This window comes from Trichechus manatus, unplaced genomic scaffold (assembly GCF_000243295.1).
Source record: "Trichechus manatus latirostris isolate Lorelei unplaced genomic scaffold, TriManLat1.0 scaffold00037, whole genome shotgun sequence".
NCBI lineage: Eukaryota > Metazoa > Chordata > Mammalia > Sirenia > Trichechidae > Trichechus > Trichechus manatus.
The window spans coordinates 15,308,631-15,328,101 of record NW_004443973.1 but is presented as its reverse complement, the minus strand read 5'-3'; the positions used below and the strand labels follow the sequence as shown (position 1 = coordinate 15,328,101).

The 19,471-nt window shown below is 38.5% G+C and overlaps 1 protein-coding gene across 3 annotated transcripts in view; it reads right to left on the bottom strand.

Moving 5' to 3' along the window:
* Window positions 1-19,471, bottom strand: part of ABCB11 (ATP binding cassette subfamily B member 11) — a 103,107-nt gene that overhangs the window by 34,459 nt on the left and 49,177 nt on the right. For 2 of the 3 annotated variants that reach the window (XM_004375546.2, XM_004375545.1), the window contains 8 exons: window positions 18,899-19,012; window positions 16,486-16,596; window positions 14,021-14,146; window positions 12,155-12,358; window positions 9,758-9,928; window positions 8,417-8,609; window positions 6,883-6,952; window positions 1,986-2,088 (listed from right to left, as the gene is read on the bottom strand). In XM_004375546.2, coding sequence (XP_004375603.1) covers window positions 1,986-2,088; window positions 6,883-6,952; window positions 8,417-8,609; window positions 9,758-9,928; window positions 12,155-12,358; window positions 14,021-14,146; window positions 16,486-16,596; window positions 18,899-19,012 — 1,092 coding nt within the window. Of the gene's footprint in view, window positions 1-1,985; window positions 2,089-6,882; window positions 6,959-8,416; window positions 8,610-9,757; window positions 9,929-12,154; window positions 12,359-14,020; window positions 14,147-16,485; window positions 16,597-18,898; window positions 19,013-19,471 lie in introns of all 3 variants that reach the window. The other variant, XM_004375544.1, reaches the window with a different exon arrangement.

Below are 19,471 nucleotides of genomic sequence, written 5' to 3'. Positions count from 1 at the left end.
TAACACACAAAAAAAGACCAGACTTACTGGCCTGACAGAGACTGGGGAAACCCCAAGAGTATGGCCCCTGTCACCCTTTAAGCTCAGTGGTGAAGTCACTGCCAAAGTTCACCATTCAGCTGGGGATTGGACAGTCCCATAAAACGGGACTAATGAGGCACAGCAATCCAGGAACAAGGACTAGAAAGCAGAAGGGGACAGGAAAGCTGGTGATAGGGAACCCAAGGTTGAGAAGGGACGGTGTTGACATGTCGTGGGGTTGTTAACCATTGTCATAGGGCATTATGTGTACTAACTGTTTAATGAGAAACTATTTTGTTCTGTAAACCTTCATCTAAAGTGAGAATAGCAGCACAACTGGAAGAATGTAATTGACATCACTGAATGGTACGTGCAGAAATTTTTGAAATGGTGTATCTTTGGCTATGTATATTTTCATCAAAAAAAAGAAAAAAAAAGGTCCTCCAAGGCCGAGAAGGGAGAGTGTTGACATGTCGTGGGGTTGTTAACCAATGTCATAAAACAATATGTGTACTGAATGTTTAATGAGAAACGATTTGTTCTGTAAACCTTCACCTAAAGTACAATAAAAAATAAATAAATTAAAAATAAATAGATAAATAAAGAGCCCTGGCACCGCAGTGGTCAGAGCAATCAAATGCTAACCAAAAGGTTGGCGGTTCGAAACCACCAGTGACTCCTCAGGAGAAAGATGCGGCAGTCGGCTTCTGTAGAAATTTACAGTCTTGGAAACCCTATGGGGTCGCTATAAGTGGAAATCAACTAGACAGCAGTGGGTTTGATTTGGTTTTGGTCTATTTAAATGGCTCCCTTCTGAGATTTTTCCTGCATCATAAGAACTCTATGCCCACTCTACATCTCCAGGGAATCTGATTGTCCTCTGCAACTGTGCTGGGCCATCTACCAGCTTCAACAACAATAAAAAGGTCAGGTCTGTCCTTCCTTCCTTCCTCCCTTACTTCCTTCTCTCCCTCCCTCCCCCTCCTTCCTTTCCTTCCTTTCTTCCGTCTATTGTCAAATGTTTACCCAGAAACTGAAAAAAAAGAATACAACTGATACTATTGTGCTTGAAATTTCAATGTAGTGTTTTGTTCTTTCTCCCCTGAAGCTCTGTTGAAATCTTGTACATCTTGTAGTCATTAGCGGCAATGCTATGGACATAAACAGAATACCTGCTTCTAGAAGAGGAATTGAGTCTTTCATGGCAAGATGCAGTAACAAACCATGCTTGCTAAGTATGCTTCCTCTCACTGTGATTCATCCCACTGTTCTCGAGAAAAAGTGTTCTATTAAATTTATTTAAACCAACACTATTAGATATTGAGACTTCTACTTACTCAATATTAATACATTAAAATAAAAAGAGAGCCTTAATAATCTTCTGTCATAGTCATAAGTTCATGTATAGTCCCATACTTTATTCTAAACTTGCCTATTGTGGACCACTGTGTAAACATATGTCCAAAAAATCTAATCAGGCTCTGTTAATTCAAAATCTGTGAAAACTTGTGTAACAGTTAGCTTTATCGAAGTATCTTTGTTGAACAAACACTTTTGCCAAGGTTATTATAGCTTAAGAGGAGATTTTAAAATTCAAGAAAAAAATGTGTTTTCAGATATTAAAAAATTTTAAAAGATACCACATATAAGCAAATAATATGCTTAGTACAAATAATTTCACTGTGTTTATTAGAATGATTCCCCTAAGAACTATTAATTTACCTTTAGTAGCCCAATTTTAGTCACCATGTATTTTTAAAAGTAAGAATTATCTGTGTTTCTTTTAAAACATTTTGTAAAATTCAGAGTTTTTATCAGGTCCAAATGGGTTCCCTCATTTGGCCTAACTTGTTGAAATATTATTAGATATATGCCTAGAAAACTCATATTTTCTGGTTTAAAAGGCATGCAGTGGTCCTCAAGAGAGACAGCTTCCATTCCCTCATGAGCGATTGGTGCCTGACCTTTCTGTCTTCTTCATAAGTAGACTTATGATCTGGAACAGTTAATGGAGGTTCATGTGCCAGTTGAGAAAGCTGAGACTTGGTGCGTTGCCTGATGGAAGCTCTGCAAATAAACAGAAAGATGAAAGAGTCTGCATATTGTGGGCCCGTTGGAACAGAACTCACCTGGTTTCCAAATTTACATCACTTGTGTCAAATAAACAGAAACGTGTGGTTGGTCACATGACAACCATGTCAAGGAGCTTCCTGGTTAAGTTTGACAGAGCTAACCTTAGGGCAGAGCTAATGGGGTAGATGGCTGCACAGGGCAGATCAAGCTCTTGTAACTGCTGGACCCTGGTTCAGAGTGCAGCCAGGGAGGGAGGAAGAGGAGGAAAGTTGTCCCACCAATCTACCAAAAAAAAAAAAACCAGCCAAGACTCAAATACATGTGAAACCCAGTTCTGCTAATTTCCATGGCAAAGGTCCATCACCTTTATTATTCACCTCCCTTCTGGCTGTAGGTTGTGGTTTTGATTCTCTCTTTTAAGTTTATACCTGTTGTTCACTTTAGTGTGAGACCACCTGGATACAAATGAGCTGTTAGGAGGAAACAGGGCCCCTAATGAGATTTTCTCCAGGCTATGTACCACCCCTAGGGATGCATTTAGTTAACAAACATCTTATTGAAATATAATATAGATTGATGTGTTCATTCATTTATTCATTCAACAGAAGCTTATTGGATACCTATAACATGCAAACCAATGCCAGGTGCTGTGTGTGTGTGTGTGTGCTGGTGGTGGTGGAGGGGCGAGTTACAAAGACTAGACAATCAGACTTTTCCCTCCAAATAAAACCCATTACTGTCAAGTCGATTCCAACTCATAGCAACTCTATAGGACAGAGTATAACTATCCCATAGAGTTTCCAGGGCTGTACTTTATGAAAGCAGACTGCCACATCTTTCTCCCACAGAGCGGCTGGTGGGTTCAAACAGCCAACCTTTGAGTTAGCAGCTGAGCGCTTAATCACTGCGCCACCAGGGCTCCTTACTTTTCCCTCAGAGAGCTTAAAATCTTATAAATGAGCAATGCATATGCCTAACCCTGATGTAAGAAATAAAGTGGCAAGTGCTATAAGGCAGGTTTGAATAAATACCAGGGAAGTGTAAAGGAAAAAAAAAGCAGGTGTTATCGTGAAAGGCTTCCTGAAAGAGGTAACTAAGATAGGATTCTGGTATTTGTAGACTAGAAGGAAGAGTATCTCTGAATGACAGAACAGTGTAACAGAAGCATGGAGACAGGAGAGAGCAGGGTAAGTACATGGCAAGTATAGAAAATGATTGGTTTAGTTTTTTGTTTTTGTTTTACCCCCAAGATTTCTGGGAAGGATTCTCCCATACTCTTCCAGGTTCAACCTAAAAGAATGGAGCTGTAAGAGCTGCTGGCAATTATGTTGAGACACCAAAGAAAGAAGATTCCTGAAAAATGAAGCCGACACTGAAAACATAGAGGTGAGAAAGGAAGAGAAACTGTATCTATCTTGGACATACCATGGAGCCCCAGCTTTACCTGAAGCCAAAGCATCCTTGGACCATTTAGTTATGTGAACTGCTTCTTTCCTTTTAAAGGTTAAACCAGGTTAGGTTAAGTTTCAGTCATTTGCAAATAGTCTTAAATGACAGAGTCCATGATTAAGGGAAATTGCATGATCAAAACTATGTTTTAGAAAGCTTAATCTGGAGTAATATGATGTAGACAGAGAGATGTTAAAGATGCTAGATGAGACCTGGATCAACTGTTTGAGTGCAATCTAGATGGAGCCATTCATGTGTTTCTATCACTTGTATCCACGTGAAGTTAGACTAAAACAAATATCAGGGTGGTGCCTGCCTATTATATACTCATTTAGCCTTCTTAAAGAAGGCAGTACTTGCCAGCTTAATTACACTAATTTGTTTCCATCTTCTGTTAATGGCACTACCACCCTGTTAGTCATCCAGGTTCAACACAGTACATTTACCTCAAGTCCTGCCTCTTCCTTGCTCTTGCACATTCAAATTCTTGTCAAGTCTCATTATGACCGGGCATGAACCACTCCTCACCCTCACTCCCTGTCACAAACAATCCTCTTGGATATACAATTCCCTCCCACCTGACCTGAAACTCCACAGCAATAGAGTCATTTCTTAGGGTTAGGTAACTAAGGTCGGGATATCTTCTCCAGAATTTGTGAAGATGGGCATTGCCATCTGGGGACAGGGCTGAGACTTAAAGTCAGAGGTCATGGGCCTAGAAAGCAAGCCCAGGACAACAGAAGCCAAGATAGGTGTTTGTGTTAAAGGAGAAGGTGTCAAGATATAGTTGATTACTCCCGGTTTGGAGCATGGGAAGACCTATATCCTTGGCTCCTCTGATTTCTACTACTTTAATCTTAGATTTCTTAAGTCTCTCTCCCCCATTCTCAAAACCATTCCACCCGTCTAATACAGGCTGTCACAATAAGCCCATGGGCAGTAAGCATGCCAGGCAGGTGCTCTTTCTGACTGCTGGTTCCCCCTCTAACCAGTTAACCACTTCCTGACGAGTCAGTTCTGACTTAGGGCAACCCCATGTCCTGCTGAGTAGAACTGCGCTCCATAGGATTTTCATGGCTGTGACCTTTTGAAAGCAGATTGCCAGGCCTTTTTTCTAAGGCACCTCTGGGTGGGTCTGAACCTCCAACTTTTTAGTTAGTAGCTTAGTGCTTAACTATTTTCAGCATGCAGGGACTCCTAGTCCCCCCTCTAGTCCACCATAAATATTAGAGTAAGAATTCCATCACACCCTTTTCAGAAACCTACAATATTTGCCACTACCCTGCTCAGAAGCTGCAAACCCTTCTCACTGCAAATAAAAACAGCTAATTTGAGGGTTCAGTGTGCTCTTTCTCTTAACAGTATTATTTAGGAAATTAGTTGCTGTTACCCATTAAATTGTTCTTGAACTTAAAATATATTACTAAGGAGGAACTTAGCCATTAGAAAGACTGAAGCCCAAGAAATAAGATATAAATTAACATTTCATTTAGTCATCTCTCACCACAAAAATCTATCACCATACACAGTGAGATATTTTTAACAGAGCTTCTTCTTGCTCAGATTTATAAATCTTTCTCTGCTGGAGGTTAATAGCTCCTTTTCTGTGTGTACATTATATTTCTAAATTTCTTATCCTAGTAACCAAAATGTAGGATTTGTGAGAAATTATAGCCAAATAGGAAATGTTTATATTAATAATGATTATTTGGTTCTAATAACAAACTGTAAGTAAACTGCTTCAGGGAAGTCTGGTGGCGTAGTGGTTAAAAGCTACGCTTGCTAACCAAAAGGTCAGCATTTTGAGTCTACCAGGTACTCCTTTGAAACCCTCTGGGGCAGTTTTACCCTGTCCAAGGGAGTCACTATAAGTCAGAATCCACTTGACAGCAATGGGTTTGTTTTTTTGTTGGTTTGTTTTATTTTAAAATGTTTCAAACAGGTAGAATTTTGTTCTTCTGAAAGTTAAGAAAATATTTATTTTTTATTGACATAAGCACAAGATACACCTCCACTTTTCAACCTTTAGCCTCGTGATCAAAAGAGAGTTCTAGTGATTCCCTGTGTTTAAGAAGTTAGTGGTATCTTTAGGCTGTTATTCTAATGACCCTTATGATTTTAATTTTTTTATTCCAATCAGAAAAGCATTATTAAATGTAATGCCAATTATCTATAAAAAACTGCCTAATAATTTTGGTATAATATATTTTTACAGCTTTCATTTTCTACAGTAATTTGAAGCTACTGCTTGAGTATCTTCCAAATACAATAAAACTAGCATTTCTTGAAATTTTTCTGAACAAGCTTGTTTTCAGGAGGAAACGAGAAACCCTAAGCATAAACTCTGTGAACTGTTCAAAAAAAGTTTTTTTTAAATCCTGTGTTTGAACTACTTGGAGTTGTTACATGACTATTTTATTTTAAGCCTCTTCAACCACTTTTCAGTAAATAATTAACCATCTTGAACAAGCAATTCATATAACTAACCCTTTACTTAGAGCACAGCCTTGAATTAAATGCTCTAGAAATGGTAAAGGTAATAGAAGAGAGATAGGCTAGCATGTCAGTACCTACTAATAGTGTCCTAACTTAAGAAAAAAAAAAACCTTGAAAAAGATTTTCATGAATATAGAAAAATGCTCCCAGGTAGAATTCTTAATACACAGACTTTTAGCACCAAAGGAACCCTGGTGGTGCAGTGATTAAGTGCTCAGCTGCTAACCAATATTGAAACTTCTAAACCAGCATGTTTAAGACTAAAATTTTTAGCCTTGTTAATAAGAACATACTCCAAAAATATGTTTTGAAAGTGAATACCCACATATTGATCCATAGAAAAACAAATAGCTTATGTTTAGGAAAATTCCCTTTAAAAGGTGTAAAATATGTTTTCGTTTTTAATTTCATCTTGGTAAAGATGGATTACTCTGCGAGCAGAAGTGTTCATTAATTCAGCTGCAGCTCAGTAAGTTATAGAGTGAAGCTAAAGGCATGAGTTTGACCTTCATATAAGACCACAATTAGTTTTGGGGGAAAAAACTAAACAGATTCTTTTTTAAATCCCCTTTCTAACATCAATAAACAGCACTTGAACTATTTAGAGTCTTTCCACCATGACCCCTACACCCAAAAAGATGAGCAACCAGTGTTAAACAAAACCGTGAACTACAGACAGACATGTCAATATAGAAGTCATTTGCATGTTCATATTACACAAAACTTAGCAATATGTTTAGGGCTTCCTTGCTGTACCCTGGGATATTGCCTGAAGATCATAGCAGAAGGGAGCTCTGAAGGATATTTGAAAACTTTAAATTCTGCCTCACAACTTGAACTTACCTTAAACTCTCCCAGTAACTCCCTCTGGTAAAGGTTTTTTTTCTCTCAAGTAAGGCATCTTCAGTTGCATCTTTTCCTGTTCAACATAACATGAGTGATTCTTCAGTGTATACAACAAGTAGAACCATTCCAAAATAGAATTATTTACTGTTTGTCTAGAATGTAATTACTATGCCTGGCACTAAAGCTTTTATTAATTTTATTGCAATAAATATAACTCAGCATTTGTCCAGCACATTCCAACAGAAAATTTCAAAATACTCAGCAAGACTGAGCCATTTGAATCATATGATGGCCTGTATGTGTTACCTCCACAGAATTTGATATCCTATGGCATGAATCATAAAAAACTTAAGGGAAGCTCACCAGAAGTGGCAAAAAGTGAAAAATCTACCAAACGTTTTAGGTCTATTCAGAACAGGGGTCACATACGTTAAATACATATAATAGTTAGCCTCAAAGGAATTCACAAATTCAAACGTGAAATGGTAAACAAAGCGTGAAGTGGTTGATTAATTCAGGTTTGGTAAATACCAAATGTGATCACCGGGTGGCACAAAGAGTTTGCTCTTGGCTACTGACTGAAAGATTGGAGGTTCGCATCCACCCAGCGACACCATGGAAGAAAGGCCTGGCAATCTACTTCTGTAAGATTACAGCCATTGAAAATCCTATGGAGTGCAGTTCTACTCGGAAACATATGGGGTTACTGTGAGTCATAATTGACTTGACAGCAATGGATTTTTTTTTTTAAACACCAAATCTGAGAATTCACTTTGAAGAAGAGAAGGTACAGTAGGGCCTGAAGTATCTACACTAATGAAAATAAATGAATACTTTGTAGTCATTTATTAGTTCCCTCAGCCAACAAGAATAGAGCTCCTACTGTGAGCAGGACACTCTAAGAAGTCCCTCCTGTTAGCAAAGCGTTGAGGAAAGGGAATAGGATTGAAAAAAAAGACCTGGGTTTTAGCTCTATGATTTGATCAAGTAACTTGACCTTCCTGCCTTAGTAATTTCCTTTATCATCTATAAGTAGAGGAAAATAATTACACCTACCAAGGCTCTTAGGAGAGCAAAATAAGACAATATACTCCGACTCCTCACTCATCGACTATCGCATTATCCAACATATCGCATTTATGACAATAGTAAAAAATCTACTATCCAACTATTTTACTTATTAACGACATACATCTGGCAGTAAAAAACACCAAGATGCGAGGCGAGAGTAACGCTGGCTGTGAAATAAAGGTAATGTGTCTACTTGGCTGGGTCATGATTCTCAGCGGTTTGGCAGTTATGTAATGATGTAGTCATCCTCCAGTCTGTGATCTGATGTGGTCATCCTCCATTTTTGCCTAATGCCAATTTTTGCATAATGATCTGGTGTATGGACCCTAGTCATATTGATAGGTGAGGAGTGGGTGTATATTAAAATGCATAGAAAGCCAGAAAGCACTGTATATGTTATACAATATATATATGTTTGCTATTTTTAATGTACAGGTACACATAAGGGAAAGGCACTTGCCCTGCACATCCTTTTCGTTAAGGGCTTGACTTTGCAAAGTCACTAGAGTGAAGTAAACTCCTTTCCTTTCCAACAGTTCTTTGTGGGTGCCTCTTTCCACTGTTGTGCCATGTTCAAACCCAATGATGACATCTGCAGCTCTAACGGTGGATAGGCGATGGGAGACTGAGATGATTGTACGTCCTTGCTGAATCTGTAAGAATGCACAATGCACCACTAAATGAGATTGTAAGACAGCGCTTATATTTTCCTGTGGATTGTCTCAGATCCAAGTATGTCAGATCCCTGGTCTCTGGGAAAATCTTTAAACAGACTGTCAGACATTAGGAAAGGCCAACACACTTTCCTGTGACCATAAACGTCATCACACATTGTTCTGGTTGCTGCTATTAATTAACAGCTAAAAACAAACAAAACATAAGTAAATTTTTAAATCACATATTATAAGAGAATGAACAAACTTTTGAATTTTCATGTGCAGTTTCTGGAAGCAACTCATAATTGACTTCTGTTCAGCCGGAGGCAAATTATAATGTCAATGTTTTCTAAACAGCCACTCTGAATACATTGATCTGCGTAGTACTCAACTACAGTTGATTCTTGTTATTTGAGGTAATGTTCTATAAAGTCTCCATGAACTTTGAATTAGAGAATCCTGAACCTTTCCTCTAGGAGAAAAATAGTGTTAGTTTCCTGAAAGCCTCTGATCACAACATTTACATCAACTGATCAATACAGAACCTTGTTTTAGGTGTTTTTCTGTTTAAAGACAACTTATTTAGTATCTAATATTGATTCATTAACATTGAACTTACAGGCAATAGCACTACAACTCCTGCTTGAACAAAGTTGTCTAACAAGTGTATTTTCTCTTAAGGCACATCACAGCCTCTTGTGCTTAAGAACACTAGACAACACTTCAGTAGTACACTTGAGGGCCATTTTTAACAGCAAAGTCACCAACAAAAAGCCAAACAAATGAAAAAAAGTGGCACTAAATAGACTGCAAAAAAGACACTTGAAGGCACAGTGTCAATTTGTTCAAACTTAGCTGGGAATGTGTGCATCGAGCCACCCAAATATTTCACCACCCTGCAGATGTCTGTGAATGATAGTGAAAGGGCCACAAATATTGATTTGGGGGTTATAAATAAATTGTAGAAAGTAACTGAATTCGCAAATATGGAATCTGCAAATATTGAGGATCGACTGTGTGTGGTTTCCTCTCTCTTTCTCTGTTCACTTCTCTCTCTCTTCCTCTTTCTCAGTGAGCTACCTCTCCTACAGCAGCACAAGCATTTCCACATGGGCATGTAAAACGAACTCAGACTTTCAACAAACCTTACTCAGTGCTTCTTGTACCATGGCTTCACTCTCATTGTCCAATGCTGAGGTGGCCATGTCCAAAATTAGGATCTTGGGGTTGCGGACAAGGGCTCTAGCAATGGCTACTCTTTGTTTCTGGCCGCCACTCATCTGGCTTCCGCCTTCTCCAACAAGAGTGTCAAATTTCTAGGAAGAAAGTAACACCAGTAACTAAGGGAGAAGCATTTGATGGCTCCTGACAGTGATCCAGTACAAGATCCTCTCTAGCTTCCTCCTCAAGCATGAATTTCCATGGCTCCAACTTTCACCAAAAGAAGGCCCCCTTCCTGAAACAGGGTATTGTCCAATCAATATTTGCATGTGTGAGATAAAGAAACTGATTTTTGCTTCCATTTCCAGGTTCACTTGGCTGTATAAATATTCCTCTTTGGTTAAACCTCAAATAAAACTTTTGAGCCAAAGTAAAAATTGGTTAGGGTCCTGAAAATTCATCTTAGATGCTTAACACACATATCAAATCCTTGTCTCTTATCTCTTGATGAACAGCACAGTACAACACAATGCTAAAGCTGTCTTTATATTGTGAATGAAAGATCAAGTCAGCTTTATAATTAGTATCATTGACAGCAAATAGTTACTGAGATCTCATGTGTCTAGCCCTACATTGGAATCCAAGAATGAGGCATTGGTGGTCAGACTGTTATCTTGCTTATTATTAGCCAATATGCATTGAGCACCTACTATGTATCAGATATGTGCTGAGCTCTTTACACACACTGTTTAATCCTCACAGCCATCCCATGAGGTAGGCACTGCTGTTCTCCTTAACCGATGGATGAGGAAATGCTGGGGTATAAAAGGGCAAAGTAACTGGTCCAAGTTCATAAAGTTTGTAAGCAGAGAAACTGGGATTTATATAGAAGCAGTCTGATTCTAAAGCTTTATACTCTTTCACCACTAGATTATATCACACTCACAACTGCAATTCTATTCATAAAGGTAATTTAGAAGACTGAATACAAAGTGTTCAGGAGCACAGAGTCTGGAGCTAGACAGCCTGGATGTGAACTTTCTCTCTTGCTTACTTGCTGTGTGATCAGCGTCCCTGGGTGGTGCAAAGAGAATACCCTCGGCTGCTAACCGAAAGGTTGCTGGTTCGAGTCCACCCAGCGGTGCCTCAGAAGAAAGGCCTGGCAATCTATTTATGAAAAATCAGCCTTTGAAAACCCTATGGAGCATAGTTCTACTCTGACACACATGGGGACATCATGAGTCGGAATTGACTTGATAGCAACTGTTTTTTTAAATCTTGAGCATGCTATTTGACCTCTCCGGACTCCATCTGTAGATGGGGATAATAATAGTAACTTCCTGACAGAGTAGTGGTAGTGTTAAATGAGTTGATAGACGTAAAGCACTTAGAACAGTGCCTTGTACATAGTAAATACCATTACATGTTTTTGTTATTATTAGTTGCCATCGAGTTAATTCTGAGTCACAGCCAGTAATAATAACTCTTCTTTGACTCAGCAGACTACTGTCTGAGCAATCCATATATGCATAATAGTTCTGAGGGGTTTTTGTTTTGTTTTTGATGTTATTGTTTAGAATGAAGATAAATGAGGAATTGTTTTCGAATATGTAAAATACCATGCTGAAGTCACCACATTCGCTGCCAAACCGCAAGAAAAGTAAAGAACAGCGACAGTGGTAGACATCAAAAGAGCACTGTGCAAGTGATTGCCACATGGCAAATTTAGCATCTGGTAGCTACATGGTGCAAACAGTTGAGCACTTGGCTGTTTACCAAAAGGTTGGTGGTTCAAACCCACCCAGAGGCATCTTGGAAGAAAGTCCTGGCAATCCGCTTCTGAAAGGTCACAACCATGAAAACCCGATGGAGCACAGTTCTACTCTGCACACATGAGGTTGCCATGAGTTGGCATCGACTCAATGGCTACTAGTAGATAGGTGTTTAATGGATACAACCAAAAAACCAAACCCACTGCCATCGAGTCAATTCCTACTCATAGCGACCCTATAGGTCAGAGTAGAAGTGCCCCATAGGGTTTCCAAGGCTGTAATCTTTATGGAAGCAGACATCTTTCTCCCACGGAGCAGCTGGTGGGTGTTTAATGGATGGGGATTGGGAAATTGTATCTATGTCAAAGGGGGCATTTTAAAAGAAGGTTTCCCAATTTGGTAGATTTTTAATATATTAACATCAACTTTTTTTTTTTTTTTTCAGACGAAGGGGAAAACTCATAGTATAATTCCAGGCATGAAATTAAAACTTGACATTACGCATGTAATTATTCAGGATTCAAGTTAAAAGAACTGCATATTATTGTGTAACCTGTTTTCCTTCTATGACCTTTGGATTTCTCCCCTAGAAATACAAGGCTGGGGTACCTGAGGCAGGGCCATGATGAAGTTGTAGGCATTGGCTTCCTTGGCAGCTTGGACTATATCTTCCATCGTCGCATCTTCTCTGCCATAGCGAATATTCTCTGCAATAGTAGTGGAGAACAGAACTGGCTCTTGCTCCACTATCCCCATCTGAGCTCTAAGCCACTGAATGTTAAGAGAGCGAATGTCATGGCCATCCAGGGTCACCTAGAACACGTGAGCACAACATCACATCTCTTGGAATCCTTCAAGGTTCTGAATCATAAGATTATATTGTACTTGGTCAATGAGGAGAAAAAAAATGGAGACTGACAAAGTTGTAACTGAAAGAATTTCTCTTGTACAGTGGTTGTTTATTTAAAGATGACAATATATAATTGAAATTAAGTATAGCTGCAGGACAGTTTATTGCAGAAACACAAATGATATAAAGGGCACTTAATTCAACACAGTTGGCCCAGGAATGGTAAGTTTTTAACTCTTCGTAAAGAGTAGAGTCAGTTATTCAGCATACTTTGAATATTTTTGCTATCTTCTAACTGGTGACCAAAAGTGGACTTCTGAAACTACAATGAATATAAGCAATGACCTTTATCTTATGTATACATGCTTTACAGTAAATCTTACTTTCTGGCCAGAATCATCAAATAACATTTTGATGTACAAAAGCAATTGAAGCTTTAAGAGGGATGAGCAAATAAAAATAACTGTTAGCAAAAACATCTGACATCAAAAAATTATGATTTCTGTATACTCAGAGTGTAGTTGTGATGGCATGCAGTAAAGAATACTCCATCAGAGAATGAAATGACCGAGAAAAAGGAAAATTCCATTATGCTTGCCATACATTATAGAGAACCCATTGCATTTATGCTGCTTAACATACAGTCAAATGACTATTTCAAGGCATCAAGGAGATACTGACAAGAATGATTTTGAGGCAGACTGAAGCGTATAAGCTTTGGCACCCAACAGACCTGGGTTCAAATCCTGGCTTTGTCACCTATTAGCTGAGTGACCTGGGGCAAGCTCAATCTCTCTGAGTCTCTGCTTCCTCATTTATAAAATAGATATATTTACCTTTGAGGGTCATTGTGAGAATAAGTGATCATTTTTATAAGATACCTGATGTATAATGTTATAAATAAATGGCGGTTATTAATATTACTAATTTTCATAATTTCAGTCTATGTTTACAGTCAGATAAACTCAAAAAAACCAAACCCATTGCTGTCGAGTCAATTTCAACTCTTGACTACCCTATTGGACTGAGTAGAACTGCTCCATAGGGCTTCCAAGGCTGTAAATCTTTGCAGAAGCCGAATGCCACATCTTTCTCCAGCAGTGGGCTGGTGGTTTCAAACTGCCGACCTTTCAGTTAGTAGCAGAGTGCTTAACCACTGCGCCACCAGGGCTCCTTTTACAGTCAAATAAATATAAAGAAAAGAGATGAAATGTTTTGTGAAATTAAATAAATTAGTTTTTTAAAACCCAACTTCTCAAAGCGGTAACCAAGAGCAGTTCTCTGCTAATTTCTAGTTGTATTAGCTTTTCTACACTTTGCATTTGAGGAACTTAGGGAAACAATCATGGTTTTGTTACAATACAATAAAAGAAATGGAAAATTTTGTTCACTGAAGAGGTCACAATACCTCTTTGAGTGTATCTTCACATCACTAAGTGAATCGACTGGTTATTCATCTAACACTGCCCCCATGTGGGGGATTTGTCCAGTAATTCAGTCAGAAATCATTAAATCAACTATGCTTGTGTCAGAACAGCCTCAGTGTATGCTTTGTGTTTGCCCGATACATCCCGTTTGCACTGCCCTCGTCCCAGCGGACTGAGAGGTTTCTGGAAGACACATACCATGCCTTCACTGGGGTCGTAGAATCGCTGAATGAGTTGCAGCGCTGTACTTTTCCCAGCTCCACTGGATCCTACCAGAACCGTCATTTCCCCTGATTTAATGACCATGCTGAGGTTATTCAAAATCTGGAGAGAAAAGAAAACAACAAAGTTCAGGGTATCAGAGTGTAACTAATCAAGTGATTAGGCTATGAGTTAGGGTGCTTTGTGAGGAAGCGTGTGTGTGCATGTGACTTGTGTGTGTGTGTGTGTGTATGTGTGACTTATGACCTCAAAGGAATATTCATCGATATCCATCAGTAATCAGCAAATTAATAAACCGTGCCTAGAATGAAGTTTCAGCATTTAACACATTCCTTAACTTTTACTTTTATTTTTTTTACTTACAACAACAGAAATTTATTGTTTACTTAAAACAATACAAATGCAGTGTCCAAATTCAGGTTGTCAGCAAGGCCATGCTCTCTGAAGTCTCTAGGGAAAGATACTTCCTTGTTTCTTCCAGCTTCCAGTAGGCCCAGACATTCATTAATTATTTAACTAATGGCTGCAGCCAACAAACTAAAACGATGTATAATAACACAGAGGTAAATAAACCATGATAACTTTTAAAATTATGCTCTAAAATCTAATTTAATACACTTCTGACATACTAAGATACCTCAAGGAGACTGTTCCAATTAGTTAAAGAAAAATACATTAAGTTAGAAATAAAATACTAATTTATTGATCATGGATTAACAATAAGCCAATTTGCAAACTTTCAGCTGTCATACTCTTGTATGTGAACATGTTATTTTAATGAATTTATCTGATAAAATGTTTGTGGTGTTTTGCTAGGTACAAAGCACTGTTAAAGGTAGGGAGTGAATGCTGGTAAAAGTCCACAGAGGGAAGAACAAGAAACTAATTCATAACCACCTGTCGGACATTTTTACCAATTAAGTACAAGGTTTTAGTTTGATTTTAGCACTTACGTAAAGGGGGTTTGGAGTCCTATGTGTAACACAATATCACATGTCTTTCATTTCACGCTACAGAGTCAGGCTTGCAAATACATTTCCACATACTGGGCTGTATTGGACAGTAAGCTCCACCAGGCAGGCAGACAGGCATTGAGAGTGCCTTTTATCTTTATAATAGCCCCAGTACAAATTAGGGCATAACAGGGCTAAACACATATTTGTGGTATGAATGAAGACTATTTAGGGGCCTAAGTAAGAAGACTTAATTTAAACAAACTATTGCTGTTGGGTCTAGAAGATAAAACAGAAATCAAATTAGTGTGTTTCAGTTTAACCAGTATTGTTGAGCAACAATTACGAGCCGGTTCTGAATATCTACTATAAGGAATTTTAACCACCCTTTACTGAGTCAGGGGGGCCTGGTGGCACAGTGGTTAAGAACTCGGCTGCTAACCAAAAGGTCAGCAGTTCAAATCCACCAGTCATTCCTTGGAAACCCTATGGGGCAGTTCTCCTCTGTCCTATAGGGTCACTATGAGTCGGAATCGACTAGACGGCAGTGGGTTTGGTTTGGTTTACGGGTTATTGAGTGAGTGAGTACTACCTCATGATTTATATTTATCAAAGCACTGTTATATACATTATTACATTTGGTGTTTATATACATATGTGATATGTAACATTTATCAAAAATATATTTCAAATATATGATTGGAAGATATACTATGTAGTATCAGAATTAAGGTACGCTAACAGCATGGGATTTAGTTCTGTGGGGATAACAGACATATTATTAAGAAAGGGTGGCTAAAGACACTCAGTTAAAAATGAAGAATACATCTCATTTCAAAGCCAATTGATTCAGGGGGAGTAGATCCTAATTTTCCTACAGAGTAAATTGCCTTTAAAGATACTTGCTCATTAGGTCCAGGAAAACTAGAATTGTTTTTCACCACATGCCCTGGAGGATCGCCTCACATAAGACATGTGAGCACAATATCATTAGGTTATCTTCCCACAAGGATTGATTCAGTGACCTTTGTGAACTTACAGATGGGAAATAAAAAACCACAAAGGCAGCAGCTTTTCTTTGCCACTTCATACCCTAATCACTCAGCCTGCTCCGCCTTCTGCAGTCTCTAAGGAAATGGTATGAAGCTGTACTTCTTGAATGTTCTGACTACCTTGAAGTTTAGCATGTGCTTAGAATGACAGGACCTGCCACTCATTTCAACAGAACATCTTACAGTTGACTTAACCTGAAAGGTTATCAGACTGTGTTCCAATCAAAGGGATTTGCATCTATGACTATTACAAAGGAATGCAGTGTGTCACTTGAAAATGTCACAACACCCAAGGACACTTCCAGAGAAACATGTCTCAGTTCCTTGTTCCTGGAAACTGAGTCAGGCTTCAAAACTATAAGTAATTTGTGGCTCTGGAAATGAATCATCAAAAATGAAAATGCCCATTGTTTCTGGGGGAAAGACTGGGACTCACCTTCACGTCTGGTCTGGAGGGATAGTGGAATGTCACATTATGGAATTCAATTTCACCCTTGATTCGATCTAACTTGTAACCATCTTCTGACATGCAGTCAATGACTGGTTGCTAGAGTGGAAAATAAAAGGGTAAATAGCAACAAGATGTATTATACACATTAACTTTAAATCTCAGTTTGAATTTACTCAAAACCCAGAAAAACAACCGGGTAAAGCATTGTAGATATGCTAAAGAAAGGTTGCTACCAAATTAAATATTTCCTAATAATAGTAATAATAACGCAGTTATTGTTGTTGTGGCATGCCTTCAAGTTGATTCTGACCAGAGAGACCCCATGTGACAGAGTAGAACTGCTCCATAGGTTTTTTTTGGCTGTAATCTTTATGGAAGCAGATCTCCAGGTTTTTCGCCCACAGAGCCACTGTGTGGGCTTGAGCTGTTAACTTTTTGGTTAGCAGCTGAGCGCTTAACCACCATTTATTGAGCTTTTACTATCTATGAAAGATAATGTACAAGGTGTTTTAACGTGCTTTTTCAATTTGTGTAATTGTCAACATACCTAACTAGACAGGTGATATGCCCATTTTTCAGTTAAGAAAATGAAGTCTCAGAGAGGTTGAGTATCTGGCCTAGGGCCATGCAGCTCAGCAACCAGGCTGGGGTCCAATAGTACTCCCCAATTCAGTATCCGTTGTAGATGATGAAAATTTAGTTTCAAATACTACCAACTTCGAATTTATATGCTTAGTTTCACCCCTTCTGTTGTTATTAGTGAACCTATCTAGGACTTAACCATTCCAGTTAATCAGACAAGGGTGAGGTTCACCTCCAGCTTCTACAATACTCCAGGGTCAACGTCTTTCCTTTCCCACACTAGTGAGAGAAATTCATCATCAGAGCTCTATTTGGGGGTACAATGTAATCTACTTCCTTTTTTTGGTTTCTTGTAAAGATATTAAAGTAATTTTACATGCTTTATTTTTTTGTAATATTTCATAGTTTCAGGCACTTTTAGTCATCATCTTATTTGAGCACATAACAATCCTAAGAATGAGGTAGAATTTGGATAGCTCCATATTTTTATGTGGTTTTCAACAATATCTCTTTTTTTAAAAAAAAGATAAAATCATTCTCGAAACACCAACATGCAAAACAGATAAAGCTATGAAGTTTCCTCAGGCAGGTTACAGTCTCATTGTTTGGCAGAAAATATTTATGGTGCAGGGGCCCTACAAAGTACCTTTCTGGATTTCCAGGAGTTTCTGATTCTTAGGCCAGGGCATTTTTTTCAGGGAGGAAGAACAGCATATTGTCATCTTCCCCGCTTCTGTTCTTCAATTTTGTCTCCCTAGCTCAACCTCAAATGTGCTCCAATAGAAAATCCTAACCAGGCTACCAGGGCCCTTATTAGCTCGTAGAGACTTCCTGTCACACTTAGGGAGATAATCCAATCTTATGAACTTGACCTTGAAGTCCTGCATGATTTGGCCCTTTCTCATCCCTCCAACCTCTGTTCCTTGCTCACTCTGTTGAGTCACAGCAGCCTTCTTTCAGCTCCTTGAATTAACCAAGAGGTCTCTCTGTCACCAATAACCTCCCTGCACTCACTTCCCATGCACCACTGACCAGTTGCCTTCAGGTGGGCTTTGACTCATGGAGACCCCTTGTGCATCAGACTAGAACTGTGCTCTGTAGGGTCGTCTCTTTGTTTTGTTTTTTAATTTTATTTATTTTGTTGTTGTTGTGGAGAATATACACAGCAAAATATACACCAATTCAACAGTTTCTACATGTACAGTTCAGTAACACTGATTACATTCTTCGAGTGGTGCAACCATTCTCACCCTCCTTTTCTGAATTGTTCCTCCCCCAGTAACATAAACTCACTGCTCCCTAAGGTACCTGTCTAATCTTTCAAGTTGCTGTTGTCAATTCAATTCCATATAAATAGTACTTAAAAGAGCCTAATGCTCAAGGCAGACATTTTTTACTAGTTAAGCTAAACTATTGTTTGGTTTTAAGATTTCAGGGGATACTTTTGGTTTAAGGTTTTTGTTTTAATGGTTTTCAGTGGCTAATTTTTTGGAAATAGTTCTCAGGCCTTTCTTCCAAAGCACCTCTGCGTAGGCTTGAACCTCCAACCTTTGGGTTAGCAGTTAGGAGCATTAACCATTTGTACAACTCAGTGTCTTCCTGAGTATGAAAGCAGGGGCCTTATTTGTTCTGATTCATTGTTGCTTTCCTAGCTCTTAGAATTGGGTGGAGCTCATGATAACGGTTAATAAGTATTGCTGAATAAAGGGCATTGTGCTAGCTGCTCATATTTTTTAACACTGAGGGTAAATTCCTCAGGGATTCATTCCCCCTCCCCTCAACCTGCTAAAGGACTTTACTTTTGACTTTTACATACCCGGTCTATAGTCTCAAAAATACTGGTGGCAGCTGCTCGTGCAGTTGCAAAGGCTTCCAGACAAGTAGATGAATTGCCAAGATTTAAAGCTGATACTAAGACACTGAGGAAAATCTGAAATGAAAAGAGATAGACAGTTTTCTTGTGTGTGTGTGTGTGTGTGTGTGTTTTATTTTTTATTTGTAAATAGTGCTCACTATCATTTGGGCAATCTGTGTGAGCTTGGAGGTTTCTCAGAAATATTCCTTCATGGGCACTGGAAAGCTAAACAGCTCTTTGGCTCTTTGGAATCTCCTGGAACAGTTTTTGTTCTGTAAACCATTTTCCATTGTTATAATTTAAAAGACTACATTATTTTTGACTGAATGTCACTGTTCTACAACAAAGAACATGTTTCATAATTAGTACAAAGTCTATGCAAGGCAGCATAGAGACACAAAGCCGGTTAGAATACTGATATGTTAATTTAGTTCATTATATAAACAGCCTGATAATGGTTTTCTAGTTAATGGGTCAAGAAAATAATAAAGACACTAAGTCAGCTTGACTGTGCTAGATATTGGCACATGTAAT